This window comes from Panthera leo, chromosome F2 (genome assembly GCF_018350215.1).
Source record: "Panthera leo isolate Ple1 chromosome F2, P.leo_Ple1_pat1.1, whole genome shotgun sequence".
Taxonomy (NCBI): Eukaryota; Metazoa; Chordata; class Mammalia; order Carnivora; family Felidae; genus Panthera; species Panthera leo.
In genome coordinates this window covers 41,941,399-41,955,530 of record NC_056695.1, presented here as the reverse complement: position 1 = coordinate 41,955,530, position 14,132 = coordinate 41,941,399, and the positions used below count along the sequence as shown (strand labels likewise).

At 40.2% G+C, this 14,132-nt stretch overlaps 1 protein-coding gene across 1 annotated transcript in view; it reads left to right on the top strand.

The window, feature by feature from the left end:
- LOC122210591 (60S ribosomal protein L32-like) overlaps positions 1-12,657 on the top strand; it is a 29,074-nt gene extending 16,417 nt beyond the window's left edge. The window contains 2 exon segments of the mRNA XM_042923355.1: positions 12,217-12,335; positions 12,338-12,657. Of these exon segments, the coding sequence (XP_042779289.1) occupies positions 12,217-12,335; positions 12,338-12,657 (439 nt within the window).
- Positions 12,658-14,132: the final 1,475 nt, after the last annotated feature.

The following is a 14,132-nucleotide window of genomic DNA, read 5'->3' as shown; positions in this document are numbered from 1 at the left end:
CCTAGGAGTTAGGAGCTATTCCCAACAGCTCATAAAATGCTGAAGTATATGTGGTGAGAGAGTGGGTGGGATGGGGACTCAGCCCTCCATACCCAGGAGAGATCTTAAGACCTCCTCTCCACCATGAAGAAAAGAACTAGGTTTTCAAAGCATGGAAGTGAAAGGACTTATTTTTTTGTCAGCTGTTCCTCTTTACTCTAGCCTGAATCCTCCCTTTGGTTTGCTCCAGCAAATACTGGCAGTACATCAAAGAACTGTTAAGACCATGGATCCCATTTTCAACATGCAGGTAAACAAGGAGAGCCAGGACATAAGGATCTGAAGCATGATAGTCATCCTCTTTCCTAAGGGACATGTTCCTTAGGACAACCCACACTGCCTACATTATGGAAAGAACACTCAGGAGTTTCCAAAAGTCAATGTTAGTGTGTCCAGGTGCTCCATAAAATATAAGAATTATAGGGCTATGAGGGGCTTTACAGGACTGTCGTCTCTAATGAGCCCCCACTTTACAATAAGGAACTGGAGACCCAGGGAAGCTTAAGAGACTCACAGACATCACACAGTTAGGTGGTAATAAATCTTTTAAGCCTGAGTCCAGAGCTATCTTCACTGTACCAGGCTTGCAGTTTGCCCCTGGTTCTTTGGTGGCTTATCTGTTTAAGAGTCACAGATATCACCTCATACTTGTTAGCATGGCTATTATCAAGAAGAGCTAACAGGTGTTGGCAATGACAGAAAAAGGAACCTTTGTATATTGTTAGTGAGAATGTAAAGTGAATAGTCACTGTGGAAGACAGAATAGAGGTTTCTTAATAAAAAAATCGGGGGCACCCAGGTGGCTCAATCAGTTAAACGACTGCATGTGGAGCCTGCTTAAGATTCTCTCTCTCACTCCCCTCTCTGCCACTCCCCTGATTGTGCACACATGCAGTCTCTCTCAAAAAAAAAGAAAGAAAAAGAAAAGAAAAATTAAAAATAGAACTACCATATGATCCAATAATTGCAATACTGGATATTTACCCAAAGAATACAAAAACACTAATTTGAAGGGACATATGCACCCCTATGTTTACTGCAGCATTACTTATTTACAAAGCCAAACTATGGAAGCAGTTCAAGTATCCATCAACAGATGAATGGATAAAGAAGATGTGGTATGTATATATATGTACACATACAAATACACACAATGGAATATTATTCGGCCATAAAAATAAAAGAAAATCCTGCCATTTGCAACAATGTAGATGAATCTGAAGGGCATTCTGTTAAGTGTAATAAGCCAGAAAGAGAAAGAAAAATACTGTATGGTATCATCTATTTGTGGAACCTTAAAAAAAAAAAAAAAAAAAAAAAAAAAAAAAAAAAGTTTAACTCCTAGAAGCAGAATAGAATGATGGTTGCCAGGAGCTGAGAGGTGGAAGAAATGGGGAGAAGTAGGTCAAAAGATACAAACTTTCACTTAAAATGAGCAGGTTCCAAGGATCTAATACACAGCATGTGATTATACTTAATACTGTATTATATACTTAAAATTTGCTGAGAGTATAGATCTTAAATGTTTTCAACACACACACACAAAGGGGTGGTTATGTGAGGAGGTAGATGTGTTCATTAACTTGATTATGACAAATATTTCACAATGTACACATCAAATCATTACACTGTATACTTTATATACAGTTTTGTCAATTATACCTCAATCAAGGTCGGAGGTACTAAAAGAAAAAAGTGACCAGATAGGAATTTGCAGATAAATGGAGAATCATCTGAGTTAAATGATGGTACAGGCAGCTTCAGACCACCTGCAATAAGGAAGAAGCAAAAGTCTGGAGGACTCATAGCAGGTGGCAATTCAAATAGAGATGCTATTTGTCCTGAGAAGACACGATGGGATTTGCCAGCCACAAGAGCAAATCTCTTTCAAAATTAAATACAATGTCAAGGCAGAGATAGGTATTTATCAATGAATGGGTGAAACACAAGCCCTGAATCATGCTGGGTGGCACTGAAGAATGAAATTGGCAGTACACACACACAAACACACACGTAAGCACATGCATGCATTAGGAAGTGATAAGAGACAAGGTAGCTCCTCTTGCTCAAAGAGCTCTCTGTTGAACTCTCTACAGCCAACAACGGAGTCCAAGGTGATGATATGGCAAAACCTACAATGGCCAAGGTCTAAGATTTATGCTTTTCTACTTACAAGTCAGCACCCTTGATAAACTGCATTTACTTTTCCAGAGAACTATTTATGAAGTTGGCTCTAAGTTTAAGTAAAAATAGGTCCCTGCCTTTTTAAAGTCCCTAGAAAAACTCCTACATCAAAAATACCTCTTTCACCCTGATCTAATGCCTGGAAACTGGCTCATAAACTTGTTTGAGTTATCTATAGCTGTATAACAAACCAGCCCAAATATTAGCAACTTAAATAAACAATAATTGTTTTATTATCTGTCACATTCTTGGCCAAGCTAGCCAAAGCAGGCATGTTCTTCACATTGGCTGGGACTATAGTCATCTGGAGCCAAACTAGGCTGAACCATTGACATCACAAGGCTGGCAGCTGAGGCTAACTTTTGACCAGAGAGCCCACATATAGCCTCTCCATGTGGCTTGGGTTTTTATCTCACCACAACTGTGTTCTGAATGAGGATATGACAAGAATGAATATTCCAAGAGGGGGGATATGGAAGCTGCCCATCTCCTCTAGGGCTGGGCCCAGAAGAAGACAATGGGCCACTTCCACTGTGTTCTATTAAATAGCCACCGGTCCAGCCCAAGTTGAAAGGGATAGAGAAATTGTCACTCCCTGAGAGGAAGAGTCTAAGAATTAGTGGACATCTTTAACCCACCACAGAGCCTCATTCCTTTTCTTCTATATTTTTATGTTATAAAAGCAGCCATGGTGTTGGCAATGCATTATCTTTGCACAAAACAGTCAATGCAGCTCACTAGAAATATTACTTGAATCCTTTCCTGAGAAGTAGTTCTATGGGAGGAAGGGTATAATACATCAAAAGCATGGTCCTAACTCTTCACCTTTTTCTAGATCTGTGCTCTTTGCCATGTAATTTGGCAATGTCCACCAGTCTGACCCTAGGCTCATCCACATGGTTTGCTTTGGCCAATGAGATGTTAGCAATTCTGACACAAGAAGATTTGAAAAGTGCTTCACAGTTGAGCTTAACCTCTTTCTCACACCTTGCCAACACCATAAGAACATGATTGGACTCAACTGCCAGAAGATGAAGACACCTAGCAAAAGGTCAGTTGCCCCAGCTGAGGCCATCTTAGACCATTCAACAGCCCAATACCCCCCAGATGAGTAAGCAAGCCCTGCCAAGATCAGCAAGACCCTCTAGCTAATCCCCAGCTGACTCCAGAATGAGGAATAAATGCTAGTTGTGTTGCTGAGGTTGCATAGTTGTTACTCAGCATTACTGTGGCAGTAAGTAATCAATACAGAAAGTGTAGGACTAGAAATGTTTGAGAATGGTCAAGGTAATCAAGAAAGAAAAAGTAAACCTATCAAACTTGACACTTTGTTTTTCCCTGTTGCCATGTAGAATTATTAAATATCTAATTGATTATCCTATAAGTATTTCACAGAAGTGATTCATTTGCAGCAGGGAATCATTTGGCACCAAGACAATGGGGCTGCTAAACAGCGTGATGACAACAGGAAAAGTGGAGGGAAAAAAAAAAAAAGAACTCCATTGGGTTTTGCTGGAATCACTCATATCCATGGGCACTTGGGGTTGGATGCAGCTCAGCAGAGCCCAAAGCCAAGTGACAAATGAAGCCACTGGCTACATGTACACCAGAGGGAACCCTGGCCTTTGGCTATGGTTCATTAACGAGATTGAGCTTTCTCCTTGAAAATCTGGTCAGCAGCTTTGAGAATCCTTCGAGTTAAGCCTAACAGGCAGATGTAAAGGTTCCTTTTGTCTGAGTTTGGGTGTTTTGCAAGATTTTAACCACTGAGCTTATTTATTTTCTTTGCTATAAATTACAAGTGTAATGTGTGCATGTAATATATGTATAGAAGTATATAACTATATATACATCTGTGTGTCTGAATATATATCTCAATCCATGGGAGTATACTGGAGCAGGTCCTATAGGAGCTATAATAAATAATGGGAAATGCATGGAGCCCTTAAAAAAAATGGTAATAATCCATGATTCACATTGTCTGTCACAGCCACACAGAAATTATAGCCTCCTTGCAGGTGCAGTTTTACAGATATTGTTATCTTTTCTTTCCAGAAAACAGCCTCTGTTATCATGATGATTGTAAATTGTCTTATTATGTAACACACTGGTCTGAGTTTACACAACCCAGTTTTAACAAGAGGTTCTCAGCAGTAAATGGGTGTTTTCCATTGTACACATACCCCTAAAATGTGTAACAACCATAATGCATAAGCAAAAACATAAACATAAATTTAAGAAAATAAATTGAATTCTCATGGTAATGTTAAATTGTTGCATTTGAGCTCCCATTCAAAAATCTATAATTAAATATGTATGTAGTCACGCAGATGAAAAAATGATTATGCAACCAATTAGGAGATTCACATTCATTTTCCAACTTGACAGGTGTGTTTTGTTTGATCCATGGTCTACAAGGTGACAAATACAAACACAAAAATAAATGTAAAGGATCTAAGAACAAGTTATTAACATACCTAGATGCTTACATATTTCTAAAAGTATCTAACATTTTATAAAACGTCCAGAGTTTATATTCAACTATATGATGGCTGTGTCTATGCATTTTAATTCAAGCTATTTTTTAAACTGGAAGACAGTAACCAAAACATTTTAAAAGAAATCATTTTTGTGGGTGGATTCCAAAAATAGACAAATTTAGTCAGGTACTCCCTCTCCCCGAGCTTTGAGTAAGCTGTGAGTTTGGGTTGGAGGAGGGAGAAAAGTTGGGTCACTTCCAAAGACCTAGTCAGCTTTACAAAAAGTTGAGTTACCCTTATGGAGGCCACGCTCTCTACACAGAAGCCTAGATCAGAGAGGAGGGAAGAAACTGATCAAACTGGATTGAGGATTTTCATAACACTCGAATTATTCATTTACAATAACCTTTCCTTTTGGTTTTGGAAAGGTACCATGTCCATGGAAAGATTTTTGCAGCCTCAAAATTCTTTGGAACAATAGTTCATACAAAAATATATATTATTAAAAAACTAGATCATTTCCAAAACAGAATACAAATTTAGAAGACTAACCACTTGTGCATCCATACTGATACTTATTTTTTTTAAGACTCAAAAGCTGTCTGCATCCAAAGGAAGAACTAATAGATCACATTCACCCCTCCATACAAGGGAACACTCATTTCCACATTTAGTTCTGAATTCAGTGCTGGGGCACCTGGGTGGCTCAGTCCATTAAGCATCCAACTTTGGCTCAGGACACTATCTCACAGTCCCTGCGTTCAAGCCCCACATCAGTCTCTGTGCTGACAGCTCAGAGCCTGAAGCCTGTTTTGGATTCTGTGTCTCCCTCTCTCTATCTTCCCCTCCCTCACTCACACTGTCTCTCTCCCTCTCTGTCTCTCTCTGTCAAAAATAAATAAACATTAAAAAATAATAAATTCAGTGCTAAAATTTCTCTTCCACCTGGACGCAAGGAAAACCCTTCTTTCCCCCAGACCCTTCTCCATTCCTCAATCTTGATGCATTCTGTGTAGCAAGTCTCCCTTTTCCTTAGAAATCTCAGAACAAGTACATTAAGATTATATCGAAGAATAACCTTAGAAGGTGCCATGAATTAGTGCTTCAATGAATTAAACAATCATCTCACCCAAACCTTTACAACACTACAGCCAAAGACTGTACTACCTCCTATTTAATGGATGGGAAATGGAGGCTTAGTGAGCCTCATGGATTACAGTAGTCATCCCTCTGTCTTAGATGGTAGTGCCTTAGATCATCAGCCAGCTAGGAAAAGACAGAGCTAGGATTAAATGTAGATTTTTCTGCCACCTGGCCATATACCACTCCTTTACACCCAGGTTGCTCCTAGAAGACTCGCAAAGGGTGGGAATGAGCCAGCACTGAGGGAGAAAAAGAATGCCAGCCTCCCTAGAAAGAGTGAAAGCCCATCTCCTCATACTCCAAACTCTCCTCCTCCCTTCCTGTCTCCTCTTGAAACCTTTATCCCACTACCTAGCATCACCAAAACCTGCTAGAGCTGCTATCTACATTTCCATGTGAGTTCAGGCCCCACCCCACTATAGAAAGGGATTCTGTTTTCCTGTGTCACCTAAAGATGCCACATATGTACTCAGTGTCATCCTGCTTTTGTTAAAGTATTTACAACTTTTCCCAAGCATTTAGGGTTTGGTTTGGACAAACCTAAAAGACATTTTGCCTGATGCTTTTTCCCATAATTTTAAACTTAAATGTATTTTATGAGAAATCTAATCCGTATGTTTCTGATTAATTTGTAAGAGCCATTTGATGTCCAAGGGCCTTTTAAGTTTTTATAAGCCTTTTTAAGACTTTCCCTTAAAGATGTTTTGCCAAAAGAAAATGAACTTAGATCCCCGTAGTTCAAGTTTAGTCCCAATCTCAACAATCACAGGATTCGTTGCTGAAACTATATTGCTTGCTGCTCTAAGCCAATCGTCCACAACTGCCCTGGGTGCAATTCATCATTTACACCTTTGCTCAAGGTTCCCCACTGAGATGTTGCTTTATCTTATAAATGGGATGATGATTAAGTTTCACTGACAAAAACATATCTCACAACTTAGCCTAGGTCTATATCCAGCTACCAAAGAGACTCTGGCAGCTGAATTGGATGAGTGACTCAGTAAGGCATTAAGGTTAGTCCCCATAGAAAAGGTAAAGATTTTTTCTTTGACATAAAGGATTATTTCTGGGTTGGAAATCTGGCTTGTACTCCCAGTTCTATAATTTCCTAGCTGTGAGCATGGACAAGTCACTATCTTGAGCCACAGTCCCCCTTAATAATAAAGTAGAAATTCTCTTTAATCTTGAAAATGGCGATAAATTATAATGCCTGTCAAGTGCCTGTCACATAGACCAGTGATTCCTAAATTGGAGTCTGTATACAGATACATAGGTAAACATATATAGACAGATGCAAAGATTAAAATGAATGTGATGTATACAGAAATCATCTGAGGGACATGTTTGAGATGCAAATTCCTGAAACCCACTCTACAGTCTGCTTCAGTAGATATTAACTGAGGCCCAAGAATCTGCATTTTGACATGATTCTTGGGTAATATAGGTGGCTTGAGGACCACACTTTGAAAAACAATGACTTACTATAATGCGAGGGAAGAAGAGAGAATAAAAAGAAATAAAGATTGTAATAAGATGAGAATACTAATAAGGAGAAGATGTTAGAAGGCCAGGAAACACTTAAGGAAAAATGAGGCACTGTAGTTTGTCGACACCTGCTTAATTATTTGCATTTCTCAGAGGAGAAACATAAGCATACACATAAAACTAAATTAATGGGTGTATTCTAGTTAACATTCAGAATGGGTTCCAAATTTAACAATCTTTGGTAAAAAAAAAATATTAGTTATAATGCAATCTAGAACCATAGACAAACTATTTCATTATGGATAGAGAATGTTGAATTTTAAATTATAAGCCAAATTTTCAAATTCAGCCTTAATTAAAGTTCAAATCAGAAGACACAGATTTCTACTAACAGGAAAGTTGAGAGATCAAGAAACCTTAAATTAATGACTCAGGACTTTGAGAATATCAGCATACTCAAGGCAAGAGGGAAAAAAGAAACAACTTTATAAGATTCCCTAGACACTATTGATATGAGGAAATAAAGCAAGACCAACCAAATGAGAACAGGTGCAGGCTATTTATTCAGAGCTTGCTATAGCAAGAAAGTCAGTCACCATACTACAGTTTTGTCAAAGACTCAAGGCAAGCAGAGGAATGGGATATTTCATAATGGAGCAAAGGGAATGATTTAGGTATGCCCTGATCGGAGGTGGTGGGGTAACTAGAAGGGGGGCATGATATGTGACTGATTAGGGGGCACATTTGGCTTTCTCCAATTGCTCCTAAGTTGGAAGCAGGGGCAAAGATTAGGGAAGCTGTCAGTTATTAATCAAGTCCTGATTACTTTGGGGCCAAGTGTTACAGAGGTTATTGTTTGGCTGCCTGGATTATTACTAAAAATAGCTGTCTGACCTCCTCCAAATCTGATTTGATAACATTCTGGCTTCCTAGGCTGGCTATTAATTTAAAAAAGGAGGAAAAGAAAGAAAGAAAGAAATGAGTTTCCTAGGCAGGTTGCTGCAGGTTGTGGGTCAAAGTTCTATTTGTATATATAGTCTGACCATTGTCCATGTGTACATTCAGTCTCTCAAATACAAATTTTAGCTAGGGGATAAAGCTCTTATTTAAAATAAGAATTTGTTGGGGCACCTGGGTGGCTCAGTTGGTTGAGCGTCCAACTTCAGCTCGGGTCATGATCTCACAGCTTGTGAGTTCAAGCCCCGCGTCGGGCTCTGGGCTGACAGCTCGGAGCCCCGGAGCCTGCTTCGGATTCTGCATCTCCCTCTCTCTCTCTGACCCTTCCCCGCTCACGCTCTGTCTCTCTCCCTCTCTCTCTCTCAAAAGTAAATAAACATTAAAAAAAATTAAAATAAATAAAAAATAAGAATTTGTTTTATATCTTACTGTACTATGGAGTACTTATTAGAAGAGAGATGGAGACACAGAATCCAAAATGGGCTCCAGGCTGTCAGCACAGAGCCCGACGTGGGGCTCGAACTCATGGACAGTGAGATCATGACCTAAGCTGAAGTCGGAAGCTCAACTGACTGAGCCACCCAGGCACCCCCAAACTGAAACTTTTCAATTATCTATTTTCTCATTGGTTATAAGAAAATTTGTGTAGCACTGTTTAACCTACTTACTACTCTGACAAATTTTATAATTCAACCAAAATAAAAACTATTCCTATCCTCTTAAAGATGGGGGAAAAATCATCTTTTTTATCAATCATGGCATAGGTAGAAACATATGGTGACTTCAGTAGAAACATTTTAAAAACAATGGCATCCTTCAATTTCTTCACAATAGAGAACTACTTCAGGGGCAGTTTAAATCTTCTCTAACTGGAAACATATGAAAAGTAGACTTTTTGATATTTTTGCACAATTTGGTTTATAAGATTTACTATTTCTGCATGTGATCTAAAATGAGTACCTAGTAATATATACTGGTGGCTCACCCTAAACTCTTCTGGGTAAAGGGCGAGTGCCATGGAACTAACCCAATGGAGATCTGTGATCAAGCCAACGGTACATGGTGCCATGGATCATTCATGGCCATAGAGAACAGACCACAAGAATCATCTCAGCTTAAGACCAGAGTCAGGCTGGGAGAATGAATGGCTATTAAGGGAGGCAGTTGGGAAGTCCACTCATGGAGTTCAAAAGCTGTATCAAGTTCAAGATACCCCAAGCAACAGTATGTACTAGGCAGTCCAGTCAGACAAGTGGAGCCCAGTGGGGGAACTTAAGCAGCAATAAAAGCTAGAGCTCCCTCAGGACAGCAGGTACCAATCAGAATATCTGTGCATGGCTACAGGACAGGTTTGAGTCAAGGCTCTAGTCCCAGAACAAGTCTCAAAAGTGGAAGGCAAGGTACAAGACCAGGATCTGTAGTCACAAGCCTGAGCATATGACCAATAGAACGTGAACAAAATTAGACAGTGGAAATTATATCTGACAGCATTCAACTGAAAAAAACCAAAGTCATTCTAGCTATCTTCAGGAAAAAGGGATTCAATACAATCAAGTCCTCATTGGAATATCATTAGAATGCTGGATAAATGGGCTCAAGGCTGACTCCAAGAAGGACTTGTGAAACAACAATGCCAAATTTGCCTGCCAAGGGAGTCGCTTCCTCTGCCTTCACGAAGAAGGTGTAGAATCAAGAAGCTTCTACCATCTCCACAACAGCCTCTTGCCCCCATGACACTAGGGAGTAAACCCTGGAATGCTTCTGCAATCAATGAAATCAGTACAAACCGACTGCCATCATCACTACAGTCACCCCTCGACCCTCACCAAGGGGTCAAGTGGTAGAATCATTGCCACAAAAAAAGCCAGCATCTACTCTACCTTGCTTTTCACTAACAGATAGTTAAGCAGTGCTCCAAATACCACACAAGTGTGTCTAACTGGTGGAAATGGATTCTCATCCAGAACCCCAGGTTTCCCAGCTTCCACCATACAGAAAGACATAGTGGAATAAGTGAGTAAGTAAATGCTGAGTGCAAAACCTCCAGTCCCATTGGAATGGAGAAAGAAATTGCTATTCCTCTGAGTTGCAAGTATCTGGTGGTCATTCCTAGAGAATCCCAGGAGTGTTTCACAATAGGGCAACTCAAGAAGCAACATGGAACACCGTAGTAGTCCTAATTACAAAGAAGCTACCATTTTCTGAGCAGTAAACCCAAATTGTACTCTAGGTACACTTCATAAACAGGTTCTGCAAATAAGTCATGTAAGGTATAGATTAATCTCCATTTCACAGGTAAGGAAAGGAGTTTTAATTTAAGCAACCTACCTACCTACAACTATAGTACAACTACAACTATACCTACAACTAGTAAATGACAGAGTAGAAACTTGAGGCTGGACTCTGAACACAAAGCTCAGAACCCTTCTACTGTACCACACTGTTTCCCAGTGTTAACTGAGCCACCAGTTCCCAAGTCTTAAAGGAAAATTTAATTCTAAGTCCTGCCAAGCGTTGGCATCACAGCTGTTGATAAGGCCTGTCCTGGATCAGGACCTGTGTCTAGAACTGGAATTGCCACAGCCTTCAGGTAAAGAGCCCACTGAGACAGGAAAAATAAGTCAAAATCTGGGTTTATACAAAGTTGGTTTCTGTGACTGACCAAAAGAATGGCTTATATGTTTCAAATGTGTTATTTAAAATTATTTAAAACATGCATATAAAATGAAGGGATCAAATGGACTTTGATCTAGGAAAAGGAGCTCACATTTACTGTAGTTTATTCCCACAAAACATTAGTTCCATGTTCTGCTATTGTCTGCCTTAACTCTAGTCTTTAAAACAAGGAGCCAGAGCAGTGTCTGCATGGCTCAGTCACTTAAGCATCTGACTCTTGATCTTGGCTCAGATCATGATGGTGCAGTTTGTGAGTTTGAGCCCCTCACTGGGCCATGCACTGTCAGTGTGGAGCCTGCTTGAGATTCTCTCTCCTTCTCTGTCCTTCCCCTGCTCACCCTCTTACTCTCTCAGAATAAACTTAAAAAAAATTTTTTTAATAAAAAATAGAAATAAAACAAGAAGCCAGAGCCCCTCAATACTATATCAGGTCCCATAGCTCCATTTATGGCAATTGCTCAGCGGCCTCTTTTGCTCTCTGTGTACCCTATTTGGCCTCCCTTGTTCCTAAGACAACAATGCCATTTATCCTCTGGCTTACCTCTTACCAGTCACTTGGGACAATTATCCCTTCTAATTGGGTTCAGGTCCCTGCATTCTAGGCTCCCCTCAACTAGTAACAGTTGGTCCAAAGAGCTCAACTCAGCTCAACTGCCTCAATAATGACACTTTGCTAGGGGCAAAAGAGAACCTTAGCTTAACATTATCCCAACCTCGAGGACCCTGTAAGTCAACTTGTTTTATTTCAACTGCCCCAAAATATATGCAGGCAATCACACTCCAAACTTATGGCCCCCCACTATACATCTGAAGGGTCTCATGACTGAAGTTTTATTAAATGGTAATAAATGGCATTTCCCTAGCAACAGCTAGCCCCTCAAAGTCTTGGAAACCTTGCTTCCAAAATTCCTTAGAGACTTACTCTATCCCTGACCCCCTGGCAACCTAAGGGTATATAATGAGTTACACGTCAGGACCCCAGTGCAGTTCTTCCTGCACCTGTGTCCTGTCCCCGTGCTTTAATAAAATCACCTTTTTTGCACCAAAAAAAAAAAAAAAAAAAAAAAGGAGGGCATTTGTTGGGAACATTGGGTGTTATATGGAAGTGATGAATCACTGGGTTCTACTCCTGAATCAGTACTACACTATATGTTAACTAACCTGAATTTAAATTAAAAAAAAAAAAAAAAAACAATGAGCACAGCTACTGTTCAGATACAGATTTCTAAGTATCACTCTCCACACTCTTCAGTGATGCCTGCAGAGGTGGCAGCCACCTCCTACTCATCACCACCGCCACCCTCAGACCTCTGGTAAAGCCCAACATGGTTAAAAAGAGGACCAAAAAGTTCATCCAGCACCAGACTAATAGGTCGAAATTAAGTGCAACTGGCACAAATCCAGAGACATTGACAATAGGGTACACAGAAGACTCAAGGGCTACATCTTGATGCCCAGCATTGGTTCCAGGAGCAACAAGAAAACAAAGCACATGCTGCCTAATTGTTTCTGGAAATTCCAAGTCCACAATGTCAAGGAGCTTGACATACTGCTGATGTGCAACAAATCTTACTGTGCAGAGATTATTCGTAAGGTCTCTTACAAGAACGCCAAATCCATTTTAGAAAGAGCAGCCCAGCTGGCCAGAGTCACCAATCCCAACACCAAGCTGCACAGCAAAGAAATTGGATAGACAAGCTTATACACACATAGTATTTGTGTTAATAAAACCATAAAACTACAGGGGCGCCTGGGTGGCTCAGTCGGTTGAGCGTCCGACTTCAGCTCAGGTCACGATCTCGCGGTCCGTGAGTTCGAGCCCCGCGTCAGGCTCTGGGCTGATGGCTCAGGGCCTGGAGCCTGCTTCCGATTCTGTGTCTCCCTCTCTCTCTGCCCCTCCCCCATTTATGCTCTGTCTCTCTCTGTCTCAAAAATAAACAAATGTTAAAAAAAATTAAAAAAAAAACCATAAAACTACACACACACACAAAAAATGTATCACCCTCCATTAAAAGAAACAAAGGCTCCTTGGAGGAATGGCTGATTCTCAGACTAGGGCAGAGAAAGACCAAGATGAACCTGGAACACCAGTCTAATGGGCGAGTAAGGAAGTACTCCTAACATGAAGGAGAGGTATCAAAAGAACACAGAAACCAATTTGAAAGGTCTCTTAATGGTCAAGTCTGGGACAGTTTGAGCACCAAAATAAATAAGGATAGTAATGGATTAAGACCCACTAAACAAATTGGAATCCAGTAGTTCATACTCCTATATATAGGTGAAAAAATAAGTGGAAAGAAAGGTCTTCCTTATAGCAGAATGTCAACAAATACAAAATTGTGGCACCATGAAATCATGTTTTTCAACTAGAACTATAATAACGGAGGCAAGAAACCAATGCATTCTCAAACTAGTGGGTCAAAGTGGAATGAGGAATGGGTTTTACAGTCTCAAACTATACGTCCACAAAATACTCATGAATTACATCAATAAGGGGCGGGGAAGGAAATTTACAGTGGAGAAACCTGGCAGATACCATCTTCGCCAACTGATAAAATTAATAACCACCAGTAATTAGTCAATAACATATGCCACATTATGTTTTATGAAGAACACAGACTCGGGGTGCCTGGGTGGCTCAGTCAGTTAAGTGTCTGACTCTCGATTTTGGCTCAGGTCATAATCTCACAGTTTGTGAGTTCAAGCCCCGCATAAGACTCTGCTCCGACAGCACAGGGCCTGCTTGGGATTCTCTCTCTGCCCCTCTCCTGCTCGTGCTTGCTCTCAAAATAAATCAACTTTAAAAAAAAAATGGGGTGCCTGGGTGGCTCAGTTGGTTAAGTGCCAACTTTGGTTCAGGTCACGACCTCTCAGTTCGTGAGTTTGAGCTCCGAGTCGGGCTCTGTGTTGACAGTGCAGAGCCTGGAGCCTGCTTCCAATTCTGTGTCTCCCTCTCTCTCTGCCCCTTTCCCACTTGTACGCTCGCTCATTCTCTCAAAAAATAAACTTAAAAAAATAATAATAATAATAACACAGACGCACTGGGTCTAGTCATAAGGAAACATTAGAAAAACCCAGATCGAGCAGTGTTTTACCAAATGGCTGGCTTATAATCTTTAAAAATATATTTATCATGAAAGTCATTACAAGACTGAGGTACTATTCAGA